At 41.5% G+C, this 27,976-nt stretch overlaps 1 protein-coding gene across 4 annotated transcripts; it reads right to left on the reverse strand.

Moving 5' to 3' along the window:
- On the reverse strand, nt 1–27,788 carry FAM3B (FAM3 metabolism regulating signaling molecule B). Of its 4 annotated transcripts, none has more exons than XM_072994157.2 (8): nt 21,736–27,788; nt 17,837–17,980; nt 12,653–12,776; nt 12,278–12,336; nt 8,703–8,753; nt 6,319–6,406; nt 4,378–4,510; nt 1–628 (listed from the first exon to the last, which is right to left on the reverse strand). In XM_072994157.2, the coding sequence occupies exons 1-8, from the start codon at nt 21,809–21,811 to the stop codon at nt 536–538; spliced, it is 768 nt and encodes a 255-aa protein (XP_072850258.2). In that variant the 5' UTR covers nt 21,812–27,788; the 3' UTR covers nt 1–535. The 4 variants fall into 4 exon arrangements, with proteins under 4 accessions (XP_072850258.2, XP_072850259.2, XP_072850260.2 ...); XM_072994158.2 differs by lacking the exon at nt 21,736–27,788 and adding an exon at nt 20,548–21,722; XM_072994159.2 differs by lacking the exon at nt 17,837–17,980.
- Between the last annotated feature and the right edge of the window lie 188 nt (nt 27,789–27,976).

Below are 27,976 nucleotides of genomic sequence, written 5' to 3' on the forward strand. Positions count from 1 at the left end.
TGAATTTAAAAACAAAAACTTTTTATTGTTTCAAGTATAATTAGAAAACAAATATATAAAAACATTCAAGTATAAATTGTAAAACCAGGAAACCAGTAGTTTAAGGACTAGATTTGGCTGAAAAGTACAGTATTTCAAGGAAAGGAAGAAGAGACTCGTGAGGAGCTGGACAGAAAATCCACCCACAAGCTTCATTCCCTAGTTTGGTTGTTGGATTTGAGAAGTTAGCCTTTTCAATCACACTTGAAAATGGAGATAATACTCAAAAAATTCTACGGCTTGCAATAATCTTGCAACTTAAAAACCAATTAATTTTTCTTAATCGATAACATAACAACATTCATAGGAAGAACAACTGTGCTTATTTAAGGCCCATAAAGAGAAGAACTGCCTGCAAGAACTGACATTCCATGGGACCCGAGTCTTGTCTGGTGTACAGTTATGAACATTTAAATTCAACCTATGGAACAAAGTTCCATACAAGAGACATGTTTTAATCATAGAATGCATTACTTTGCTGACATAAGTTCAGAATTCAGCTTCCCAGGTTCTTCGGAATGCAGCCTTCTATCTGGATTTCAGCCGGCCAGCCATTGTATCGGTTCTTATTCTTATCAGAATGGTTGACCTGTTTAAAAGCACATAGAAAATAAATTCAGTTTATAGCTTTAAAATAATGGTGAAAACATTGCTGTACATTTCCTATATAAAAGAATTGAGTGTGGCTCTAGAATCCACACGTCTAACAAACACCAGGACAAATGCTAAAAACATGTTTGCTCTGTTCTCACTGCTAAGATTATTTTTGATTTATTAGAACCACTTCTTCGCACAGATCCTGAAGCAATTTACAGCACTATGAGAGAAGAAAATAATAAAAATATAATACTATAATGGCTGGAATCTTGTTGCTTAGCATAATAATCAATGGATTATTTTTATTTTTTCCGCATCTTGAACCATATTACTATTGTTGTTTTTTATTTTATTATACTGTTTTTATTCCATTTTTATTGTTAGCCGCTCAGAGTAGGCGTGTGTCTAGATGGGGGGGGGGGGTATAAATTTAATAAATAAATAAAAACAAAATAAATGAGAGAGAGAGAGAGAGAGAGAAGCAAATTTAATTAGTTAGTTCACTTCTTCATTATATTGTTTTGGTTCAGTCCTCACAGATGCAAATACAGTAGTCTTTTCCAGGGAGTCTTCTCTACTCGTGAGATGGCCAAAGTATTGGAGCTTCAGCTTCAGGATCTGTCTTTCCAGTGAGCACTCAGGGTTGATTTCCATCAGAATTGATCGGTTTGTTCTCGTTGCAGTCCAGGGAACTCTCAAGAGTCTCCTCCAGCACCATAATTCAAAAGCATAAATTCTTCGGCGGTCAGCCTTCTTTATAGTCCAGCTCTCACTTCCATACCTTTGTCAGCAAGGTGATGTCTCTGCTTTTTAAGATGCTGTCTAGGTTTCTCATTGCTTTCTTCCTCAGAAGCAGGCATCTTTTAATTTGGTGGCTGCTGTCACCATCTGCAGTGATCATGGAGCCCAAGAAAGTAAAATCTGTCACTGCCTCCATATCTTCTCCTTCTATTTGCCAGGAGGTGATGGAACCAGTAGCCAAGATCTCTTAGCTTTTTTTGATGTTGAGCTTCAGACCATTTTTGCACTCTCCTCTTTCACCCTCATTAAGAGGTTCTTTAATTCCTCCTCACTTTCTGCCATCAGAATGGTATCATCTGCATGTCTGAGATTGTTGATATTTCTTCTGGCAATCTTAATTCCAGCTTGGGATTCGTCCAGTCCTGCCTTTTGTATGATGTATTCTGCATATAAGTTAAATAAGCAGGGAGACAATATACAGCCCTGTCGTACTCCTTACCCAATTTTGAATCAATCAGTTGTTCTATATCCAGTTCTAACTGTTGCTTCCTGTCCCACATATAGATTTCTCAGGAGATAGATAAGATGGGACTTGCCATAGTTTGTTGTGGTCCACACAGTCAAAGGCTTCTGCGTAGTCAATAAAGCAGTGATGTAGACTAGTCATCAAGAAAAGCACATCATCATGATGTCCGATCAGATCAGATCAGGTTTAATACGGTCATAGACGAATATCCAAATGTACAAATAAATGTACAAAAACAGTAAAGCACTGGTGAGTGCTGTCCTTTGAAGATGCCTGCCATAGAGACTGGCGAAACATTAGGAAGTACAACCTTCATAACATGGCCAAAGAGCCCGAAAAACCCACAACAACCATCACATTTTTTTCTTGTGTGATTGCACCCAAAATGGGTGTGATCACATATTGGATGTTGGGCATATTGCAACATCTAGTAGCAGCTTTTCTCACTTTCAGTGCTATACAGTAGGATCCCTGTATCCATGGTGGATCGGTTCCAAGCCCCTCTCCTACAAATACTGAATGTAATTTTAATTACAGAAAATGCTATTTTAATAGCAAATGTTACAGACAGCATGGCCTCTGGCTCCCTCTAGTGGCCAGTTCTGGTAACTTTATACAGTGGTGCCTTGACTTACGAACGTCCCGACATATAACCATGGCGGGGAATTCAAATTGCTAACTATTGGTGGTGACAAGGCTGCATCTTTGTAGTTCTTTCACCCCAGCAGTTAGAGAGTGTGCGATCAGAGGAGGCGTCGGACTGCTTGGTAAGGTGCTGATTTCTATTTTTTTAAAAACTGTTCTGGGTGGGTTTTGCATTGTGGTTTTGGGCTGGATTGTGGGATTATGCTTCTATGCTGTGATGGGTCTTGCAGGGATTTTTTTTTTTGGGCTCCCCCCTCCCCCAATTTCCGATGGGTCTTGCAGGGTTTGTTTGCTTTTTTGGAGTTTCCCCCCCCCCCATTTCCAATGGGTCTTGTGGGGTTTGTTTGCTTTTTGCTTTTTTGCATTTCTGATGGGTCTTGCACGGTTTGTTTGCTTTCTGCTTTGCTTTTTCCCCATTTCCGATGGGTCGTGCATGATTTGTTTGCTTTTTTTGCATTCCCAAAGGGTCTTGTGCAGTTTGTTTGCTTTCTGTTTTGCGTTTTTTTGCATGTCCAATGGGACTTGCACAGTTTGTTTCCTCTCTGCTTTGCTTTTTCCCCATTTCTCATGGGTCTTGCAGGTTTGCATTATGCTTTGCTTTTTTTGCATTTCCAAAAGGTCTTGCATGGTTTGTTTGCTTTTCCCTTCAGCCGGAACGGATTAATTGTGTTTCCAATGGGTCTTGCAGGGTTTTGGGGTTTTTTTGGGTTGTTGTTGTTGTTTTCTTTCTTTTTTTTTTTCCTTCAGTCGGAACTGATTAATTGCATTTCAATGCATTCCTATGGGAAATGGTGCTTCAACTTACGATCATTTCGAGTTATGACCGGCGTTTCGGAACCAAATAAGTTCGTAAGTCAAGGCACTACTGTATTTAGAAATATATATCTCTAGGATTTTTCTTTTAATATTTTTAATATTTTTAGATCATAGATAAGTGAATCAGTGGATACTGAGCCCACAGATAAGGGGGTCCTGCTGTACTTGGTCAACACAGATAGAGGGGAACATATGCACTTCACAGCAGCTACAATGGGGGATGTCCAATCTTATGGTACAGGCACTGCAAGGTAGTAGGTTGTGTGAACATGAAAGCTCATAATATAATAGATCAGCCAGTTCTGAAGGTGCCATATGACTCTGTAGTATTTTGCTGCAGCAGTACTTCCTTCACAACTAGACTCAGACTTTCTCTTTTCAGTCATTTCTTGAGAAGGGTGAAGTAAGTCCCCATAGGATAAATCAGATGCAGTACTAATGCCAAGTAAGTACTGTAGCTCGTATGCATGTACCTGTACCAGCTGTTGCAGTGGTCAGGCAGGCAAGACTGGGACCAGGACTCAAAGTAGTTTACTCTCTCTCTCTCTATTTTTTTTAAGTTCCATGAAACTCAAACTAAAACAGCAAATTAGACCTGGGAAGGAAGCTTTCATTGGTCTCATTGGAGTGACAGCAGGTGCAGAAATTGTGTAGGTGACCTGTGATGAGGAAGTAGAATTCATCCCTCACGGACTGCAGTAGCTATTCATTTTTACAAGGGTGAATATTAGTTGCTCACATGAAATTAATGTCATATCCAGTTTTACTGTGTAAGTAAAGACAAGCTCTGTTTTTCCCTTTAGCTGCAGCTCAACACAGAGAAATTGCTGGAGGATTTTTTCCCCCCATGCAAGGTGTACAGTAAAATTGGAATGCTGGGACACAAGAGAACCAAAATGGAATCAATAAAAATAGGGGTAACACTACTTTGAAATCAGTCTCAATGCTTGACCGAAAAACCAGTATCTATTAAAGTACTACGCGCCATTCTGGATTTCTTAAACAAATCTTACCTTTTCCTTTTCTATGTCTTCTGGCAGCTTAAAACCTTTTGCGGCAATGAACACCCAGCTTGACCGGAATCTCAGATTCCGCACTTCTTTACTTCCTAGTTCAGATATTGCCTTTTTCCCATCTTCCTTTAATCTATGAGAGATGAAGAGATAGCTAAGAGAATTATTTGAACTCTATACCTTCTATTACGTAGAGCTTCTAAAAGGAAAAGGCTACATCAGATGGATGATAGATAGATAGATAGATAGATAGATAGACAGACAGACAGACAGACAGACAGACAGACACTGATATTATTATCAGATAGCTTATTGTCTTCTTCCTATACAGTGGTGCCTCGTATAACGTGTGCCTCGTATAACGAGGAATCCACATAACGATGCCTTTTTTGCGATCGTTTTTGCGATCGCATACCGATGTTGCCTATGGGGGAAAATCGCTTTGCGATGTTTTCCCCATAGGCACCATTTGCCGGCTGAACAAGCAGGCGTTCGCTCGGGAGGAGGTGGGGGAATCTTCCCACCTCCTCCTGCCCGATCGCCGGCCTGTCAGCCGGCTGAAAACCCGGCGTTCGCTCGGGAGGAGGTGGGGGAATCTTCCCACCTCCTCCTGCCCGATCGCCGGCCTCTTAGCCGGCTGAAGTCCGGCTATGCTTCCGGCCCTCCCCCCATGGCTTGGATCCAAGCCGTGGGGGGAGGGTCGGAAGCATAGCCGGACTTCAGCCGGCTGAAAACCCGGCGTTCGCTCGGGAGGAGGTGGGGGAATCTTCCCACCTCCTCCTGCCCGATCGCCGGACTTCAGCCAGCTGAAAACCCAGCGTTCGCTCGGGAGGAGGTGGGGGAAGCTTCCCACCTCCTCCTGCCCGATCGCCGGACTTCAGCCAGCTGAAAACCCAGCGTTCGCTCGGGAGGAGGTGGGCGAAGCTTCCCACCTCCTCCTGCCCGATCGCCGGCCTGTCAGCCTGCTGAAAACCTGGCGTTCGCTCGGGAGGAGGTGGGCGAAGCTTCCCACCTCCTCCTGCCCGATCGCCGGCCTCTTAGCCGGCAGAAGTCCGGCTATGCTTCCGACCCTCCCCCCACGGCTTGGATCCAAGCCGTGGGGGGAGGCTGGGAGCGGACTATTCGGCAGTCGCCGAGGCTCGGATCTGAGCCGTGGCGGCTGCCGAACAGTCCGGCTATGCTTCCGACCCTCCCCCCACGGCTTGGATCCGAGCCGTGGGGGGAGGGTGGTGGGATCCGGATGCCTTTCAGGCATCCCGGGCTTGGATCCCACCCGTCGCCGGTTACCCATGGTTTGGGTAACCGGCAGGGGGTGAGATCCAAGCCCGGGATGCCTGAAAGGCATCCAGACCCCCCACTCTCCCCCCGCAGCTTGGATCCGAGCTGCGGCGGCTACCCCAGCCATGGCCGGACTCTAGGGAGGTAGCCGCCGCGGGTCAGATCCAAGCCGCGGGGGGAGGGAGAAAACCAGATAATCCGTTCCTATTAGAACGGATTATCCGGTTTTCAATGCATCTCTATGGGAAAACTCGTTTCATTTAACGATGTTTTCCCATAGCGGTGTTTTTTTTAGAACGAATTAACCTCGCTATGCGAGGCACCACTGTAATGCTTTTTGTTAATGTAGGGTAGACAATTTCTCTCTCTCTCTCTCTCTCTCTCTCTCTCTCTCTCTCTCTCTCTCTCTCTCTGAGGGCTGTATGCAAAACCCCAAGACATCTGTTTGAAAGAGATGCTTCGAGAAGAAGCCAGTGCCTGAATGTTCCAAAAAAAGTTTTTTTAAATTTAAAAATGTCCAGAAGGCTGATGTCCATAGGCAAATCTCAGTGTGCTTGGTAAAACTGATGGATGAAACTAAATACACCATTACATTCTATGATTTTATTTCTAAACATCTGTAAGGCTGAACTACTGTTTACATTAAGAACAGGGACTGCTTACTTTGTGCTTCCGTCATCATCGGTCACCATCAGGAGCAGGGATTTCTGGGGGGCACTTTTGATGAAAGCAGCCATTGATCCAGAGAAATCTGTGGGTTGAAATTTTTTTGCAACTAAAAATATATCTACATACATGTCCATTACCTGACATTTCACTTCACTTCTAATGAGCCATTACAGTTTCTTGGTCTTTCTGACAACTGATTGCATGCAAAAGATCTGTGAGCGAGTTCTCAGCTTTCACAAATGAAAAGTACCTGAGGACCTCCAGTCAAATTATATTTTTACAAGTGTTCAGCTGAAATCCTGTTACTTAGAGCAACGTTCCTCAACCTCTTTGGGACTGCAGACTGGCTGAACTTCTGAGGAAGGTGGAGCACCCCCCATGCTCGTGCGCGCTCTTGGATGCATGTGCAAAGTGGTGGGGGAGCGCGTGCATGCCAGCAGTGGTGTGAGCACTTTGCCACCCCTTTGCGCGCATGTGCAGGAGCACCTGTACAACCCTCGCGTGCGCCCACTCACCCCTATGCATGGCGTTTGCGTGAAGGGATGGGAGAGTGCTGGCACGCTTGTGTGTGTGTGCAAAGCAGCTGTGGGGAGGGGAGTGCGTGCAGATGGGCAGGTGGTCTGCCTCCATGGACCGGTCTGGCTCAGGCCACGGACCAGGGGTTGACGACCTCTGACTTAAGAGTAAATCAAATCATAACTTTCAGTCCATTCCTCCCTGGTACATGTCAATTCTTCTCACCCCAATTGTCCGGGGACATGTATACATGAACCAAGCCAACATGAGCAGGCAATCCAGAGAACCACAGTAGGGACAGTTTGTTTACAGAGGAGGAACAGACTGAAAATTATAATATGGCTTATGTTAAGAAACAGGATTCCAGCCTAGGTATATTGCTCTAGGATTAACGTTTGTGATCACTGAGCATTACATGAATGTTAAAAATAAATCTGCTCCATTAATACAGCAGCAGACATGTTCTGGAGGGAAGTTAAGACACTGTGATATTCAACAATAGTCCCAAGGTGGCTCCCATCATTAAAAGACAATTATTTCAAGCTAAAAACAATACATATACAGTGGTGCCTCGCATAGCGAGGTTAATCCGTTCTAGGTTAACCTTCGCTATGCGAAAACATCGCTGTACGGATCAAAAAAAGCCATGTTTAATGGTCAAAAACTCACTGTACAGCTATGTTTTCTGGGTCCGGCAGCCATTTTCGCACCCTCGGTAAGCGAGGGGAGGGCGCGAAAACACTGCGCGCAGCCATTTTGGCCGTAGCGAGACCGCGGATCAGCTGTTCGGCGGGTCCAAAATGGCCGCCGGAACTGCCGAAATGGCCGCACAGCGTTTTCGCGCCCTCCCCTCGCTTACCAAGGGCGCGAAAACGCTGCCTGCGGCCATTTTGGCTGTTCCGGTGGCCATTTTGGACCCGCTGAACAGCTGATCCGCGGGTCGCAAAGCGAAGGTTGGTAAGCGAAACGCTTACCGATCTTCGCTATGTGAATTTCGGCCATGGGGGCCGACGCGATGCCTTCGCATTAGCGATCCCGGAAAAGGGATCGCTATGCGAATTCATCGCTATACGAGACGCTCGTAAAGCGAGGCACCACTGTACAAATACTAAAGTAGGAGCAAACAAATACTATTCTAAGATGTGGTAAACAAAAGGAATACTAAAAACACATTCAAAGCAGTAAGGCACAGCAATCCATTTAAAACCCCCACTCAGGCAGCAAGTCATTTAGGGGAAGCTTGGCTGAAGAGAAAGGTACTTGCCTGTTTGCAGAAGGTTAACAAAGATGAGGCCTGTCTGGCCTCCTGAGGGAGGGAGTTCCAAAATCTGGGGGCAGCAACAGAGAAGGCTCACTCCCGTGTCCCCACCAAGCACATCTGTGAAGGTGTTGGGACTGAGAGAAAGGCCCCTCCTGATGATCTTAATGCTCAGACAAGTTCATAATGGGAGACATGTTCCTTGAGATGGCTTGGACCCAAGCTGTTTAGGATTTTATAGGTTAGAACCAGACCAGAAACAGACTGGCAGCCAGTGGAGCTGCTATAATGGGGGTTATGCGATCCTCCTAACCAACCCCAGTCAGCAATCCGACTGCTGCGTTTTGGAACTGCTGAAGTTTCCTGACACCTTCCATAGGCAGCCCCATGTAGAGCAAATTACAGTAATCCGGATGATGATTTAAACAGGGGCATGTGTCACTGTGGCCAGTGACTGGGTGCAGGAACGGGGGCAGCTGGCATACTAGCTTTAATTGTGCAAAGGCCACTGCTGTATCCTGGGCATCCAGGCTCAGAGACGTTGAATTATGACTGATAGCAGGGATTTTTATATCTCAATATTGAACACAGGCTTGCATCTTACCTCCTTCGTACATGTCAAAATTTTTTGTATCAACAACATTTCCAGTAATATCTAAAAGAAAGAAAACACATTTTCTGAAACAAAACAAAACGCAAAACAAAAACCCCAGAAAAAAGCATGCTACAAACATGCTTTACTGTTACTCTCAATAATATTCAGTTTAGAAACCAAAAGGCTACTGCTGAGCACATATTATGTGCAATATATATATATTCTGAATGCCACTGTGCATGCCCTTACAAAAGGTATCAAGGTGGATAATGAAAATTTAAATCTTATTATTATTGAGCAATATTATTAAGTGTTCTTTTTGTTTAAAGCAATCCTGTTTAAAATCAAATATATACATTTGGAAACACAAACAGGCATGTCAGATTCAACCTCTATTTCCCCTGCCCCGTTTACCAGTTCCAAGGCTCCCCAGCGTTCCCTTTTTGCCCTGGGGAAGCCTTTGGGAGCCTCAGAAGAGGGAGTACCTTTAATAGTCCAGAATCACCACTGCAGGTCCCAATCCTGTCAGCGGTGATTTTTTTTTAAAAAAAAACTATTAAAGGCTCCTCCCTTGCCTGTCCTGAGGCTCCCAGAGGCCTACCCAGGGCAAAAGAGACCGCTAAAGGCAGGGATGAAATAGGAAACTTTCCACTAATGTAAATTAAAAATTATCTGTGCCTGATTGGAGTTAGACCTCTGTAAATTTATGCAACAGGATTTTGCTAATGTATTCTAAATTGTGCATAATATTCAGCTGTGTAAAACAAGTCTTAACATGTAGAAATTAATCTGTGAATTTTAGCTTTGGGAAACTACTCAGCCTTTTAAAGGTTGGTTCTAACTTAACAGCACATCACTAACAGTCCAATCACACGTTCCAAAAGAACCCCAGTTATATTGATTTTGTGGTTATTTAAATCATTTTATAAATTTCCTTTGACATGACGTATGAGTAGGTAAAGGTAAAGGTTCCCCTTGACAATTGTTGTCCAGTCGTGTTCGACTCTTGGGGGTGGTGCTCATCCCCGTTTCCAAGCCATAGAGCCAGCGTTTTGTCCGAAGACAATCTTCCGTGGTCGCATGGCCAGTGCGACTTAGACACAGAACGCTGTTACCTTCCCACCGAAGTGGTCCCTATTTATCTACTTGCATTTGCATGCTTTCGAACCGCTAGGTTGGCGGGAGCTGGGACAAGCGACGGGCACTCACTCCGTTGCGTGGATTCGATCTTACGACTGCTGGTCTTCTGACCCTGCAGCACAGGCTTCTGCGGTTTAGCCCGCAGCGCCACTGGATAACATCGATTAATTTGGTCAGCCAATTGTTTTTTTCCCACCTCCCCAGCGTGGCCTTAAAAAAAATGATCCAATCCTTATATTGCGTCAATCCTTCTTGATTCATCCTGTGTGAACTCAGCCATCGATTTATTTACTATGCATATAGATCGGGTTCTTGGGCACCACGGCCGCTGCATGGTCACTGCACTTGTACCCTTAAAATGTTTTTTTAAATAAAAAAGACTGAGGATAGATTGCTTACTTTCCACAGACAGTTCCTGCAGCTGCAGCAGCAACACCACAAACTACATTGCTCAGGAGGGAGTTTCTCTCTCCCCCCCCCGCCCGCTGGCACCCAGTTTAAAAAAGGAAGCAAGGGCTACATGTGACACCCACCAGGTGGTGCATCAACTAATGGAAGTGGCAAGAAAATAGTGATATATCACTTACAGTTTTTTTAAAGAACATTTTAGGGCACTGGGGACTGAGAAACAGGGCAGAAAATGAATCGATTTATAGTACGATGTGATGGCATATGTAGCCTACAGAACTAGCACAAATAGCAAGAAATGTACCAATTGAACTGACAGCCATGTGAACAGCCATATGTGACTATACATAGAAATATATAGATTTTAAAAAAGGAAAAAAAAAACTATTCAAATGGTCTCTGTGTTTAGGCCCTCATTAATGCTAATGTTGCCTCCAGTGTTAATTCATTTTACAGTCTAAAATCATTATCCTTACAGTCATTATCATCTGGCACCTAAATTTTCCCATCCTGCAATAGCTTTGTCACTGAATTATCTATTTGCAACTATTTTTGTTTTATTAGAATGCATTCAAACTTTGTATATGTACTTGCTTTATACTTTTAATTTTTGCTAAAGAAGTCTTAATCTCTCTGAGAAAACATTCAAATTAGGTACTGCTGACATGAAAATAGTATGAAAAGCAAGCCAGAAGAAAGTCCCAATGTTTAATTTTGTTTGTTATGTAAATGATTGTAAATAAAATTATGTTCAGTTTAGAGTTATTTCTATGTGTATGGATTTATCTACCTTTTCGTTTTTACTGAAGAAAATAAACAGAAAATATTGCTAACATTTGAAAATAAATATAAAAACAGACTCTGTAATCTTAAATATGAGGCAACTAAAAATGAACAATTTCTCCGCTGGCTTGCCTTCAAACATAAGAACAAACAAGTACTGAATTCACTCTTCAAACTTATGTGCAGGGGAATTCTCATGCAATGGAGATTTGGCAAAGAGTCTAAAGGACATGCCCTCTAAACTATGTGGTCCTCCACCCATCAAATGTGGTTCAAAGTAGTCTGTGCACTAAATCTAAACTGTAATTCACTCAATATTGTGATTGCTTATAACCCCTATACAGTATCCTGTTTCCAGCCTAAAAGCAGCTCAGAAAAAGTAACAGAACAATCTAGGTAATTTTAACGCAAAGAGCAGTACAAAAAAAAAAAACCAAAAAAAAAAAAAAAAAAAAACACCAAGCAATAAAAATATCTTTGCAGTATCAGTAATCAAATCTATCAACTCCTAATACACAAAAAACACAGAAAGACAGAAAATCATTTATACAGTACTCCAACTACGTACTTTGCTATCTTTTGGCACCCATTATGTGGAATGAGCCCTGTGTTGCAGTCCATGCTGGGCATCAATTAAAGATTTACTTGTTTATCCAGTGGTGGACATTCAGTCCAGATTTTTACCCTGGTCATTTAACTTCCTGCAGGTTTTCATGAACCCCTGGTTTTCAATTAAGCTACTCATGTTGTTTGACTGAATGGTTTCAATGTACTATTTTATCATTCCAGCACTGTTTTGTTTTTTAGTTTAGACAACTATCATTATTCTATTTGTTTTACTGTTAACAGTTCTGAGGTTTTGTTTTTTTAACCCGACAGGCAGAATAAACCCATTCAATAAGTAAATTAATAAATGGATAAACTAACGGCTTCCAGATAATGGCTCAAAAAGCCTTCTTGCAACCATGCTACTTGGGCCAGGATAAAGCCAGCTAACAAGGGCTTCAAGGCTCAGTATTCTACCAATTAAACTGCACTAGTTTAATATGTATTTCAGGCTAGACATAATGCCTTTTATTAAACATATAAGGTTCCATCAAGTGACACCTGTTTGCCAGTAGACTAGAAACACAAGGCAGATGCTCTCTCTATGCTGCCGCTCCTCCCCAATCTATCAAATCTATTCCAGAAAAATGGGAAATATTTTAGATGGATGTCCATTTGTGGTGATGTTGCTTTTTTTTTTTACTCACAGTCCACAATAGCAATGTTTATTCCTCTTCCAACATTTCCTTTATCTTCACTCATGAGTCTGAAATTGAGATATAAAGTATTAATCTTGGAAGTCTGTCAGGTAGACAACTTCCCATGCTAATACATGTAGTGTTTGATTTTGAAATAGTTGACTTTATATAAAAAGAGCATTGGGAGCTCCTGAGACATATGACAACTTCATTATGCAGCATGTTCATTTTTATAGAACATCAAGACACTAATTCTGTTAGACCTTCGCAGTTTCTCACAGAACCACTACCATTAGGAATTCTGGAACACAAATCCAACTAGTCCAGGTTTGATGTGCTCAAAGAAGATAAATCAGAAAAGCAGCCTTATACACAGATACTTACAGTTCATCCTCAAAACAGATTTTAGCAAACTTGTCCTTGCCACCACCACTGACCATGCGATAAGCATAACTTCCGGGTGGACATGGAGTCCAGTGGTCACATTTCTGTCTTTTGGGGGGTGGCGCTACAATGAAAACCAGAGAGAAAATCTTTGAATGCCAGGAACCCATCATTTATAGAACATTATGAACAAAATTATTAATTATTAAAGTTATTAAATATGACCAAGTAATAAATATGATCAAGCACATTTATTCTTACGAGTCATCAAAAATGTGATCATATAATTCTTTTAAAATTGCAAATAACTGGAAACACGTTATACCTGCAGACTCTGCTGAGCTTAGTAAGCAAACTTGATCCAGCCCACTATTTTAAATGTAAAGATATTTTTTATATTTTGATGGTACTGTTTATTTGCATTTTATTATTTCTAATAATATTCTTCTTTTGTTAAACTGTATTGTAATCTGTTGGTTTTATGTGTTGTAAACCACCCAGAGTGGCCTTAGGCCTGATGGGTGGCACAAAAATAAAATGCAAATAGAAATCACAAAATGAATGCAAAGAGCTTAGAGATGGATCCTTGTCACTTTAAATATTTCCATTTTAAAAATTTGCACCTATTTTTTTCAAGAATTATATTTAAAAATGAGATCACTTCATTTGTTTTCATTCCTTTCAGTTAATTCCTCCTTTCTATCGTCCCCCCACCCCCACCATCATGTTGTCAACTCAGGAATAATTCTCACCAAAAAAAAAAGTGTGTGGTATGAATAAACACTGTGATCCAGCTGCTTAAAGGGGCAAGTAACCATCATCTTTGAATATTACCCTAGTTTCCCCTCTTTCCCCACATTGAGATTATTAGGGAAAAATTGCAAAAGACTTCAATCCCTTCCTCCGCATGTCTCAGTCATGATTGTGATCACACAGTTGCTATTTTTAAGTTAGTCTGTACAACTCCAAAGCATGGTACAGAGATAATAGAAACAGGGACACTGGAAGAATGTGGTATTCTCCTTGACTGGCTATTTGTATTTTTAAGAATTCCTCATGGCATTTGCTGGGAGGATAGTGGGGACCTTTTCTATACCTGCCAAATCCTAGCTGAGATCAGCCTGCTGCCTCACTGCTAATAACTCTTAAGAGAAGTTCTCCCATTTGTGATCAGGGGAAATTAGGGATCAGGGAGGCAATCTTCCTGAAGATGAAAGCTTAGGGGAGCAAGTGATCACAGTTCCTGTATTTGTAGCTGCGTGGGAGACAGGAGACCCACTGCAGCTTGGCCTTTTCTTGGATAACACTATAACCTATAGAAAATGGACGGCCTGGAAGCATACAACTGGAGAGAATGATCGGGACTTAGTGGTGGCATAGAGCAGTGGTCCCCAACCTTTTTGACACCACGACCAGTTGGGGGGATGGGGTCGGTGCACGGGGAGGCACCACCCATGCTCATGCGTATGTGCGAAGGGGCAGTGCTCACTCACATGGGCACTTGCATACATGCACAAAGGGGCAGGGGTGTGCGTGGGGTGCACACATGTGCATGTGTGAAGAGGCTGTGGGGGGAAGTGTGTGCACGGGGCAGAAAATCTGTCTCCGCAGTCCGGCCAGGGCCACAGACCGGCACTGGACCAGGGGTTGGAGACCTCTGGAATAGAGTATGCTCCTTTAGGCAATTCATGTAGGTTGCCCTGCTCTAATACGGTTACACTTCTGGCCAGTTCCTCCTTCCACATTGTTTTCAATAGGTGCACCATGCCTTTTCACAGGCAACTGCCCGTGTTTTCCTGAAAACAAGACAGGGTCTTATATAAATTTTTGCTCCAAAAATGCATTAGGGCTTATTTTCAGGGAATGTTTTATTTTTTTCATGTACAACAATTTACATTTATTCAGATACAGTCATGTCATCTTCTTCTGGTTGCTGCACAAGGGTGGAGGGCGGGGTTTTACTTAACTGGGGCTTATTTGGGGGGTAGGGCTTATATTATGATCATCCTGAAAAATCATACTAGAGCTTGTTTTCAGGTTAGGTCTTATTTTTAGGGAAACAGGATATGTGCTCTGAAATCATGTGGTACTAAAATGGCATTGCAGCCATTTTAAAACATCAATGACATGAAATTAGTACTTTATGCCAGCTCCTTGAGATTATCTAGTCACAAATCTAGAAAGCATCCAAATGGAAAACACAACAGAGCACCACACCTTGCTTTCACTTCTTCTATTTCTGGACTGAAATTTGTTTTCCTTTAATTTCCTTCTAGCACATGACTATTTTAAAAAAATCCTTGTCAACACAAATTTACTTATACTGTAATCTTCCCATTTTAAACATTGTGCTTAAATACATTCCAGATTGAAAAGCTGGAAAAGAGGAGGAAATGATGGAACAAAATTAAAAATAAAACCAAAATACAGAAATGGGAAGCCTTCAGTAGAAAGAATCCCACCATTATTTGATTCATCATGAGACCCTGTGCAATTCTAAAGTCACACTACCTAAATTATGGGTGCTGATCTAAGAAGTTATTGCTCCATGAAGGACCTGCCACTTAGAGAGACATCTCGAAGTGCTACCAATCAAAATACACTGCATAGTTATTCTGTTTTTCCTTTTTTAAATAGGTTCTCCTTCTCTCTCTCTCTCTCTCTCTCTCTCTCTCTGTGTGTGTGTTTGTGTATGTGTGTGTGTGTGCGCGTGCAAAAAAAAAGAGATTAAAGTGGCGGCAGGAGGTTAGAAGATAACATCTAGACACCCTGTAACATGCAGTGAATGAAACTAGGCAATTACACAGTAAAAGCTTCATCTGGAAGAACTTTCAATCAGTCACGAAGTAACTTAGGTGGCCACAAGGAACACCTGGCATATGTCACACTATGGCACACTGCAGATTTTATTATAGGCCTACTTTTAATTTCCATCTACTTCACATCCTCATTTGGATGGCACAGTGATCTGTGAAAGATTTACAACAGTCACAGCAATGGTATGTCAGGTAATTCAGATTGTACCAAAACCAAACAATAGCTAGCATATACCAGATGTTACTCAGGCCCAGGCTCTTAGCAGAAGTCTATTGGTTTTGCAATTTTCAAGAGGGGCAAACAAAATAACTAGCTCATGAATATATATTTATATACAGCAATGGTTAACATAAACAAAATATGATAATACTATGAACATGAATAAGGAGGCATTTTGCATCATTAACAGGCAGTATTGAGGTAAAGATCAACAAGTATACAAATATTTTCAAAATGTCACTCTGGGAAGTGGAAAACACAAAAATAGAAAATACAAGTAATACTAAAAATCCAGTCAAAGCAGTAGTGCATAAAACTATTTAAAAATCACACATAGGTGAGGGAAACAGATTGCTTAAAATAATGTAATCTAGAAGGACTAGGTTATGCAGAACCTAGTTTTCTGGACTATAGCATTATTTTAAACAGATAATTAACTGATAAATAAGAGAGAGTGAATACAAGGCACATCAGAATTTTTGTTTTTCCAACTATGATTGCTTAACTGCTGCTTCTGTCAAAAGAGGGATAGCTCAAGTGATTCTCACTAATGAAGAGCAGAAACACAGTGATGGACTGCTGAAATTTTGTATTTACACCATCGTTTTGGTCTTATGAGACCTCAGATGCCTTTTTCCAATAGCTAGTTGGGAATAAAACAAGGACTTGCTATTTCCATTGCTGATTTTATTTTATGCATTGAATTAGAGCCCCGAAGACAATGTACAATAAAATAAATTAAAACATTATTTCTTCTTTATCCATAGCTTTAAGAGCTCTCTCTTTTGGCATCAGCTTCCACCTGTACTATGGGCATAATTATAGGGATATTCTATGTGTTACGTTTCAAATATTTATTTTGTATTTTAAAATAGTTTTAAGCTACCATAAATCTGACAAATATGGCACATGGATGCAGTCTCTGTCTTGAAAAGAATTAAAGAAATAATATTTTTAAAAACATCTATGAAGGACTGTGAACTTTCTGAAGTTTTCATGTCAATATTCATCTGGGCATAAAAAATATTTCAAAGCGAAATTATTTTCACTCATTTTCCCCTTGCTTCAGGACTGGGGAAGAAGAGAAACAGTGAATAGTTAAAATCACTACCAGATTGCCACCACCAACGTTGGGACCTCCGCCACTGATTTAGGGGCAAATTGTGACTATTAAAGGTCCTCTGCCACATCCCAAGGACCCCAAAGGTTTCCCCGAGGCAAAAGGGAGCCTTAGAATCTGAAACGGGACGCAGGAAGCTTTCAATGTATTCAAATTAAATATTTTCACTGCTGAACTTGATTGGGTCTTGTGTCTGGGGGGGAGGAAGTGTAGCATAATAAGGGACCCATCACTGGTCCCTTATGTTACACCAATGGTATTCTGCTGCAACCAATCCCCTTTTATCATCCACCTACAATTTCACTTACAATACATTGTTTAATAAGGTTGTTAACCACATATTGGTGTGCATTATTTTCAGGCCAGGCAGTTGAGAGGAACATAGGGTCATCTTGCTTGGGTCCGCAACAGGATTTTGCCCATTGTTTTGCAAGGTATAGCTAAAGCAGGGAACAAGGCAGAAACATATGGAGATATAGGAAGAGGAGTGGGCAATGGTCACACATTTGAAGTAATGGAAGACACAGAAAGCTGCTCTTACAGAATGAGACATCTACTTCACTCAGCAGTCAGGTCCCTTATATTTAACATAATGTATAAAGGTAAGGTAAAGGTTCCCCTTGACATTTAGTCCAGTCGTGTTCGACTCTAGGGGGCGGTGCTCATCCCTGTTTCCAAGCCATAGAGCCTGCTTTTGTCCATAGACAGTTTCCGTGGTCACGTGGCCAGCGAGACTAGACAAGGAACGCTGTTACCTTCCCACCAAGGTTGTGCCCATTTATCGACTTGTATTTACATGCTTTCAAACTGTCAGGTTGGCAGGAGCTGGGACAAGCAACGGGAGCTCACTCTGTCACGTGGATTCAATCTTACGACTGCTCGTCTTCCAACCTTGCCGCACAGGGGCTTCTGTGGTTTAACCCCGCAGCACTACCATGTCATAATGTATAAAGAAGCACAATTATTTGACAAAAATGCAAATTAAATTGCAGTGTGTCTTCTAAGATGCCAAGCAGAAGATGACATACCTTTCACTTTTGGTTTTTCTGCAAGATTTTGAAGATTGTCATAAGTTGATATCAGTGAGTCTTCAGGTATCATATATGCCAATAGGGATCCAAAGTACCAGGCACAGACAGATGCGAAAATAAACCCAACTAACTTAATAAAATCTGAAGAAGAAACACATAAAAAAAACCTATGTAGGTCTAGATGAAAAAGAGGCACTTTACCTCTACAGAGCTACTGTTTCTAGCTCAGTAGATTGTGGTTGATGCATTGATTCCAAGCCAGAAAGAACAGAAATTGAATTTAATGCATTTTAAAATTGAAACAACAGAACAATATGCCAATTTTTTATCAATTCAATCATGCATATGTTTATTAAGAAGCAAGGTTCTTTATTTCAAAAATGTGTCAGTGTTACCCTTAGATATTAAAAATAATAGGATACGTCTTGTCAGTGATGATGCATTTTAATCAGAGTTGAAAAATCACATTTTGAACTGCAGTTCCCGCAATTCCCCTAGCCTGCACAGTCACTGGTCATGCTGACTAAATGATTATGGCATTTGTGCATCAAATGATATGCACAGTCAACATTTATTAATGACTTATACATTTTTGAAATACAACTGTAATTACTGTGGTACCCAGTGTGGTGTAGTGGACAGAGTGATGGACTAGGACTCTGTAGACCAGGGTTCAAATCCCGGGTTGGCCATGGAAACTCATGGTGGTGGTGTGGAACTGGTAAAATCACTCCTTAAATATTTCACCTACCTTGCAAGCCCTAACAGGGTCACTATTAGTCAATTCCAACTTGACAGCACAACACTTAACTATAATGACTGTGGCACTTGAGAACACTTCCAGTTCAGCAATTGCCACCTTGACACCTCTTAATAAAAACCTGTTCAAAAATATCCGAGCATATATAAGGCAAGATGAAACAAGTCTGTATTTGGGTAGAGGTCCACATCAATTTACATTTTCAATGTCCATGTCCTCAAACACTCCCAGGGCTACTGGCATGAGTCCCCAATGACTCTTGGTCCCACAAGCTTCTATAATCACCCTTAAAGGGCTGAAAGACCCCCAGGTACTGCTAGGCCTGGGAGTAGGGCTAGGCAAGTGAAAAAGAGCCACACCCCAAAATTGGGAAGATGCCAGAGATGGAAGCAAAGCAGAATTCAAGGATCGAAAGGATTCTGAGGGGGAAAACACCCAAATAGTTCAGAAACAAAGAGAAGCATATTTTAAGAAATTGCAAAAACACCACCTGAAATTCTTACTAGGCTCTCCTTAATATTAAGTGCCATAATTTGCTCCCTAATCACTTTCCAAAAATTTCTGAAAAGGTATCCCTCACCTCATTTTATCTTCACAGGCACCAAGCAAGCCAGTTTGCTAAAAGGAAGTAGGACTGGCCAGAGGGAAACCAAGGCAAGCACAAATGAGAAACCAAATCTCCTCACTCTTATTCCAAATACTTGCATTAAACAAGCTATTTAAAAAATCTACGGACTTATTCACTGGATTTGTATCTCTCCCCCCACCACCCCATGGTAACAAAAGGCTGGGTCAAACAGGGCACAAACATACAAGAGGGCAAATGGTGCTCCAGCTAGTCATCCTCTTGCAGTTTGTAACTTCTGCACAGAGATATTACATTCCTGATTCATACATGCTCTGAACACAGTCTCCATCTAGCAAAAACATACTGTATTATGAACTGGTTGATGCTAAAGCTGTGACCATTTCCTGGAGATGACCAAGGCCAACAAGAGTAACTTTAATCGCCCAACATCTGTGGATAACTATCTTTTTTAGTCTGCCAGCGCAAAGCTGAAAGAACTGCCCTAGAAGCAGCTGAGCTTTCTAAAGATTATGCTGACACAGGTGGAACAGCAAATGCCCACACCAAGTCAAGGTGCATAGTCCACTGCCAGTCAGGTTATTTGGGCACAAGAGGAAGAACATCTCTTTAGCATTTCTCTCCACCAGGAGCAGTAGAAACACAAAATGAATTAAATAACCAGGTCTTCGTTTCTCTTTCATGGCCCCTCACCTGAGGCAAACATCTTACTCTGCTCAATGGTGGATCATTAAGTTTAGAATCCACAAGACAAATTACTGTCTTGTGGATTCAGCCTTGGAGGCCTGGAGCGCAATTGTAATCCACAAGAAATAAATTCCCTGGAAGTAAATGGGATTTGATTTCTATTTCCCTTCAGGAATAGGGTGCAACATATTCATCTCCCTGATTTGGGAATGCTATCAAAATCTACTTAATCTACAGGACATCAGGCCACCAATGTACAGTATTTGTTTAATAAGGCAGGAGCTCTCCTGTTCCTAATTTCTCACATGAAACTTTCTATATAGCCTCCTTCAGGCTGAAACAAGGGTCCTGTCGTCCCTAGGGATGAGAGTTGGCCCTCTATATACCAAGGGACGCCAAGGCTTTCTCCATCTCACACCCAGCCCTCCTGCGCCCCTGATGAGGCGCGGACTGCTGGGTACCGAGGGCACAGCATTCTGTACGTGCTCAGGAACACGCGCGCGCGCGCCTCATTTTCTGACATGCGAACTTCCTCTATGGCTCCAGTGCGTGAAGACAGGCCAAGAACATCCGCCTCCCTCCCGGGAAAGTGGTAAAGTAGCCACACAAATTACACGGATCCGGACTAAAGGAAGCAAAAGCGGGGAAAGGAGACGGAAACTTGGCGCTACTCACTGTTGCAGCCGGCCCGCATCGTCTCACGTGGGCTGCCCACTCGGCTCCTCCGCAGGCGATGGTGACGGGCACACAGACCCCGCTGGGCCCGAGGGCGACGCTCAACACCGGCTTCCTAGGCTCAGCAGCACTTTTCGCGTATCAGCCGGCCCGGGAGGAAGCGGGAAGGCTTTCCTCCGCTGCACTTGCCCGTAGGCTTGGCCCGCCCTCCCTTCCTTATCATCCACCGCCTCCGCCCAGGACAGGTGCGTTGCGCAGTCTGTGAGGCCGGAGAGGCTGCTGGTGGGGGAAAGGAGGCGCCCGCGAGTGGCGCGACCGGCCCGACGGGTGGCTCCTCAAGACTTCCCGATGAACTCCGCACCTCGGCTGAGGGGAGGGCAGCGTCCCCGGCCTGCCTGACGAGGAAGCCAAATTGTTGCCCTCAGACGGAGCAGCCGAGCGGCGCTCTGCTGCGTGTTTACTCGGAAGTAAGGTCCACCGGGCCGGGCGGTGCTTACTCCCAGGTAAAAGCCCCCTTGGGGCTGTAGGGTTACAGTACAAACCTCTCAGCCCTTCTCTCGAGTTGTGCGGGGTGTGTGAGTCTCCCTCTACCTGAATTAAAATGGACCTTTCTCGAACGGGAATCTTTATATAGTAATATAGTATTTTGGTGTGAGGATTAGCATTATAGTTTTGCAATTCTTTTCCTCTACCTTCCAGAGATGGCATTAAGTGCCGGCATTTTATAGCAAAACCCGGCTTAATTCAGTATGAGCCTCCCACGTCTGGAGCGCAATTTTAAGCCAAAAAAATTGGCAGACGCAGCAAACGTGATTGGGTGGACGAGTGGGGTACCAGGTGAAACGGGCATATCCTGTTTCCCCGAAAAATAAGACCTAACCTGAAAATAAGCTCTAGTAAGATTTTTTTTCACGATGCTCATAATACCCCAAAACAAGCCCTAGTTAAGTGAAAGCCGGCCCTCCACCCTTGTGCAGCAACCAGAAGACGATGACATGACTGTAAAATAAAACATCCTCTGAAAATAAGCTGTAATGTGTTTTTTGGAGCAAAAATTATTATAAGACCCTGTCTTACTTTCGAGGAAACACGGTAGAAGATAATTGCGTTGATAACACTGGGAATAAACTTGTAAAATGACAATGAAGGACCTTAGGAGCTTGGGTAAAAGTTATTTTTCTGGCTCACCCGGAAGGAGGTCGGGGGAGGCTTTCTCAGCGTTCCTGGATGAAGCTTGCCTTCTCCTCTCAGAAATACCCTGCATTTAAAAGTCGACGGGGTTAAAAGGGGTAGCTTATTAAACGTAATAGCGGCAGTATTTGCTACTCCGCCCGAATGGTTAGGGAAGTGCGTGCACTCAATAAAAGCTCTCCCCAAATGGACCTCCTCCCAACACTCCCTGAGCAGTGCTTAAAATACTGTACTGTATTCTGATCTGGGGTGGCCAGATGGGTGGAATGTGTAGGTATATCCCACGAAGTTGAGCTAGAAACTTAGTTTTATCCAAAAACAGGATAGCAGGTTCTTTTATACCTCCTAAGTTATTTAGATTATTAACTATGTTCATGTATTTGGCCTTCTACTCCTATACATGGCTGGTAGTGTATATGCTGAGGCTTTATAACTCACGATTCTCGGGGGATTAAGTTTAAATAAAGATTAGCAATAATTTTAAAAGTTTTTCCATTGGAACACAGTATTGTGCAAGACTGCCACCAAGTGCATGACATGATGTACTTTCTTTTTAGAAACATAATCCAAAAGCAAAATAAACAAATAAAATAAAATACAAAGATATTGTGGCACTTTGAAGACTGGCTGCTGTATTGTAATGTAAGCTTTCATAGAACAAGTCTACTTCTTTGGGCATTAATCTAACCTAATTTCATATTGGCAGTGCCGAAGGGCTTCCAAAGCCAATTTACTGCCTGAAGAGGAGCTGCAAAGGGCAGCCACCGTACCCTATAATCAACATGTATTTTTGGTTTGAATTGTTAACACCGGAGGTGGAAAATAGGATAAGTGCTGCTCCCTTCAGTAAGGATGTGATACTCCCTAAAACAGATAACATTATTTGTTGTGGGGGGGGGCATTGCAACAGCTATTACACTCTGTCTGTTCATAGGAAGTTTGCCTATTCCTAGGGTTATCCATAATTTTCTTTCAATCCTCATTTCACATTGCATCTTGGTTTGTGGTATCATGAACTCTTACCACAGTAAGTCAAAATGATAGTCTCCCACTGCTTCAATGGCTGCCTCTATTCTCTCTCTATGCTCCCAGTGGGTGGACCTTCTTGAAATGTACAAGATGCCACTTCATTCCCTGAAATTCCCTTTTCAAACCCCAGATTTTCCATTCATCATATTAATCCACGTTCCCCACTGTAATTAGACTTTGAATATATGTAATAACTGTACACATTCTTTCTTCTGTTCCCCTATTTCCACACTATTTTCGGTGGCACATTCCTTGGGAGCAAGGACAAGACTGTGTAAGGTGCCATGTACGATAGCATAGGGCAGGGAGGTCTCTACAGATAGTGCTGAACGACAACTACCATCATCTGACCACTGGCCATGTTTGATGGGATTTCCAGATCAACAACCTCTGGAGGATTTCAAGTTTCCAGTCCCTGGTATAAATAGCATCAAGAAGGTTAGAGACAAATGCATACAGAAACATCGAAAGGGTTGAGTTCGTTTATTAATTTAAACCAACAAGGGGGAAAATAAATTGTACACAGTGCACATATGAAAGCAGAGGTTATGAGTAGAAAATTTGTACCTACAATTTAAAAATGTAGAAATGCTTTGGGTAGTATGGACAAGATTTCAATTATTAATGTTAAAAAAATATATATTATTAATCAATTGTAAAAGCATGCAAACATCAGACCCATTCAATGTCTTCTCGTTGCTTTTCAAGTTCTGTTACAAATTATACACCTTACACATTGATGGCTAACCCTACCTGGTATGTCAGTTATTATTTCCTTGGTACTACTGGTCAGGAAATTAATTCTGAAGTTGTGGTTAAAAGATTTTCAACACTGAATGAAGGATTCAACACGTACTTCTAAAGTTTGCTTTCAGGATGATTTTCTCCCTTCATAACAGTCAAGGACAATCACTGTTATATGGCCCATGGTTTCGTCATCCAGTAGTAGCTATAAAGATGTAGTGCCATTTCCACCTGTGACTGGCACACAGCAAACAGACGTACAGGTATTTGTTGAAAGTAACTACTTGCAGGATTAGCAGATGGCTTATAAAATAGCTGCCCTTCCTTGATGTCACCCCTTTTGTTGTTTCACTTCCATGTACAATACTGTAATCCCTGCAATTTTCCTTTTTCCCTTAGCAACAGTTGCATGAAGCAATGCATTGCCAGTGAACAGCACTGCAGAGGTTAAAGTGATACTGCTTTTCCATTTTGTATAAAACACACAATCATCTGGCCCACATGATACCAAGCAGATGCTACCTGCATGCAGTCAAAACTCTCATATCAGGAAACAGTTTATGTTAGGACTTATATCCTGATATTTCACCTGTGTTTAGATAGCTGTAATTGCTTTTTTTGCATTTCCAAAGGGTCTTGCACGGTGTTTGCTTTTTGCTTTGCTTTTTTTTTTTTGCATTTCTGAAGGATCTTGCACAGCTTGTTTGCTTTTCTTCCCCCCCCCCCTTGGCAGGAATGGATTAATCACGTTTCCGATGGGTCTTGCACGGTTTCTTTGCTTTGCTTTGCTTTTTTCCCCTTCAGCCAGAATGGATTAATTGCGTTTCTGATGGGTATTGTAGTGGGTTCTTCTTTTTTTTGTGTGTGATTTTTTTCTTCAGCCGGAATGGATTAATTGCATTTCAGTGTATTCCTATGGGAAATGGTGCTTCGACTTACAGCCATTTAGAGTTACGATCAGAGTTCCGGAACCAATTAAGTTTGTAAGTCGAGGCACCACTGTAAATTGCTTAAGTAGCTGGTCTCCACAAAAATCTTTCTATAGCACAATCTGTGGCATGTAGTTCTTAATTAAGTATTAAAGCCGTTTTATGTGTGTACATATGAAGTTCTAAGTGAGCAAAATGCCTGAAATGTGTTGTGCACTCAGTGTAAGCCTCTTTTAAGATTTTGGTGATAATACTAATAATACAGTGGTGCTTGACGAGGATAATTCGTTCCGTTCAAATCGCTGTTAAGCGAAATCCTCGTCAAGCGAAATGAAAAAGCCCATTGAAATGCATTGAAAACCGGTTCAATGCGTTCCAGTGGGCGAAATACCTCAGCGTCCAGTGAAGATCCTCCATAGGGCGGCCATTTTCCAGTGCTTGTAATGCAAGGAATCCGTCCTAAAGCACAGTGGGGAGCCATTTTGCACAGCTGGCTGCCATTTTGAAACCCGATTATCAGCTGTTTTTGATCGTTAAGCAAAAAATTGGTTTCCGAAGCAGGGAACCGATCGTTGTAAAATGGAAAAACCGTATTGAATCATTGTTTAGCTATCGCAATAGTGATCGCAAAAAACTACTCGTCAAGTGATTTCCTCTAACGAGGTAATTGTCAAGCGAGGCACCACTGTACTAATAAAATACTGACAGTGTCTGTAAAATATTTGGTTCCCAGTTCAGTCTAATTTGGGGGATACATTAGGAAGTCAGTATCCATGGGATCATTATACACTGATTCGCTTATCCACAGTCTAAAAATATTAAAAGAACCCCCCCCAATAAGTGTGTAATTTATTGCCAGAGGCAACACTATGTATTGCAGGGGTGTCCAACCTTTCACCATCCATGGGCCTCATTAGAAGATGAAAATTTGGTTTGGGCCGCACATACACTTGGTTTGGGCTGCATGGGGGGACAACCCTAGCCGTCCTCCGCAGCCCCACTCCAAGCGCACTTACCAGCAGCTGTGATCTCAGACAGCAGAATTTAAATATTATTTGAAAGCTTTTATCATTCCGTATTTGAAAATAAACATTCCGTCCTTTTGAAAACCTTTCGTACAACATCCCTTGAAAAAATAAGAATACTTTAAAGTGAGGCATTACCTGTGTTTCATTAAAAGTTTTGTGATGTTGTGGGATAATAAAAATAAGCAAAACACTCTAAGCAAATATACATCTCAACAGGAGTCATTCATTATCTATTTTTGGCAATAGGAACAAATAGTTTTGTCTTCATATATTATCACCTATACTTTGAAGGGGGAAAATCAAGTTGTATTTGTAGTGGCACTCTCCACTCTGTCTCAGTTCCAACGGGCACATTATCTTTCTGCAACGTTTGCACAGTAATTTGAGTTGGGGAAAGTACCATATGGCGGTTACTCCTTCCATTAGAATGCCTTCTTATGCGTGGGTCCCCACATGGCCAGGTTGAATCAATGTCAATGGGTTTCCTAGAATTCAGATCAATTTTAAGATGACCATACAAATGTATACTTACAAAGTCTCAACACAGATGCTGACAAATGGCCACATCCCTTTTATTTTAATATATTGAAGTATTTTACAGGTGTCAAGGATAATTAAAATAAGTACACACAACTCAGATGTTATCAGTGTGTTAAAATTGTAATTTAGAGGACATATATTTGTAGATTCGAATCAATTTACAGTACTTATCAAATCTAGCAACACTCAATGTGCTTGCCATGTACAGTACAGTGATTCCTATTAAATGTAAACATTCTCTTAAAACACAGGATTGACCTACTAAATATTGGTGAGGGAAACACATCAGAAAGAGTTGTGAAACAGCTTTTTTTTTTAATTTCAAGCAGGTCCTAGAGAGAGAAACTCTTGATTACACCTAAGGCAGTATTAGATATCAAAAATAATCATGTTTGTAACATTAATTTAAGAAACTGGCCATATTTCAGTTTATTGTAGAGTATCATTGGTGCTCGTCATCATCAAGAATTGCCAGCATGGATTTCAGCTTCCATCTAGATTTATTTACTTATTCAGTATGTTAACTTCTTTCTTTTCAGAGAGGACAAGTTATAACCTAGCAGCAACTTTATGTGTTTTTGCTTAGAAATGCTATTGAATTCAATGGGCCATACATCCAGGTAAATGTGCATAGAACTAGAACCTAACTAAATAGGGAGATGAAGTCTTGTGTGCCTTACTTACTCCCACCTGTTTTTGTCCTGGTCCACGTTTAGCATGTGCGGTGATGTTAGAAATGGGTCACAAGGATGGTCTAAGGCAATAGGCAATAAATAATAATGATCTGGATTAAAATACACAGTTAACAGTGTGTCTTCATTTTAACATAACATGTCCTTTTGAAATTTATCATGATTACCTTTCTTCAGCAAAGGTAAAGGAAAAAAAAGAAGAATAAGATTTTGGAGGAGACTGATTTTCTTTTGCCCATGAGCTTTTGCCCAAAAGAGGTGGGTTTATTTTTTTTTTTACATTTCACTCATTAATATTATGTTAAACTTCAGAAGAATGCTGACAGAAATATTTTGCACTGGGATTCCACTTACTGTGTTTGCACTACAATAAATGAATGTTCATATGTACTATATTTTATCTGTCTATATAGCCAACTGAAATATGTTTAAAGGGATTTTTTAAAAAATCATTGAGATGTAACTGTTGCTGAACTGAACTGTTTCAAATTATTTTGTTAAAATGCTTCACTACATCAAAACAGATATATAAAATACAGGTACAGTACATGGGACAAGTTTCTAGAGTCTTCTGATACAACAGTGCTGAAAGTGGAATAAGAAACAAAAATAATTAATGAGAGTCTTCATATTTTTGCTACCCAATGACTTATTTGACATGATACAGTACGATCCAGCCAAAGAGACATTCAGTGCGCACCTTGTCTAAAAATAGATGCAGTACTGTTATTCAGTTTGAACCCGCTCCATGTTTGCATTGGTTGAGCCTTTATTTCAAAGAGAGGCAAAAATATGCATCACTACAAGTTAAGAGTCAAGTTTATGGTAGAACGAGTTTACCAAAGATGAAGAAACCGTGATTCTGGATTAAATATGTTTTATTGAAGAATCCAGTCTACCCCTAATCAATCAACCTTCTACCTGAAATGTTTTACATAAGATCCTTTTCCAGTACAGGTAGACATTTCTTTGAGTAGTTTTTATGATGAAAGTCTGTACAGACAATGGGCAAGGTTGAAAGGTGCAAGATTTTTCTCAGGGCATCTTCCTAATGTTTTTCGGGTTAAAAATGAAATGTAGCCTTTTCAGTGTTGCTATTGCCAGATGCTGTTGCCTGAGCAACAGGGCAATAAACTACTAAATATCTGCACTACCTTTCTCTCTTTACAAGGACAGTAGAAAGTTGTTACAAATGATGTCAGACAACACTATCTTCATTAGTTGTATAAAATAAACACAAAAAAACTTACATCATGTTGGTCTTTCTCATTTACTG

The sequence above is a fragment of the Pogona vitticeps genome, chromosome 3 (genome assembly GCF_051106095.1).
Source record: "Pogona vitticeps strain Pit_001003342236 chromosome 3, PviZW2.1, whole genome shotgun sequence".
NCBI lineage: Eukaryota > Metazoa > Chordata > Lepidosauria > Squamata > Agamidae > Pogona > Pogona vitticeps.

Excerpts from the sequence above, each read along its gene's own strand:
- FAM3B (XM_072994157.2), bottom strand. The coding sequence starts at position 21,811 with ATGCAGGGTATTTCTGAGAGGAGAAGGCAAGCTTCATCCAGGAACGCT. Across the intron at positions 17,981-21,735 it reads CTCCCCCGACCTCCTTCCGG|ATTTTATTAAGTTAGTTGGG; the intron begins GTGAGCCAGAAA and ends TTTCTTCTTCAG. Across the intron at positions 8,754-12,277 it reads AAACATTGCTATTGTGGACT|ATATTACTGGAAATGTTGTT; the intron begins GTGAGTAAAAAA and ends TCTTTCTTTTAG.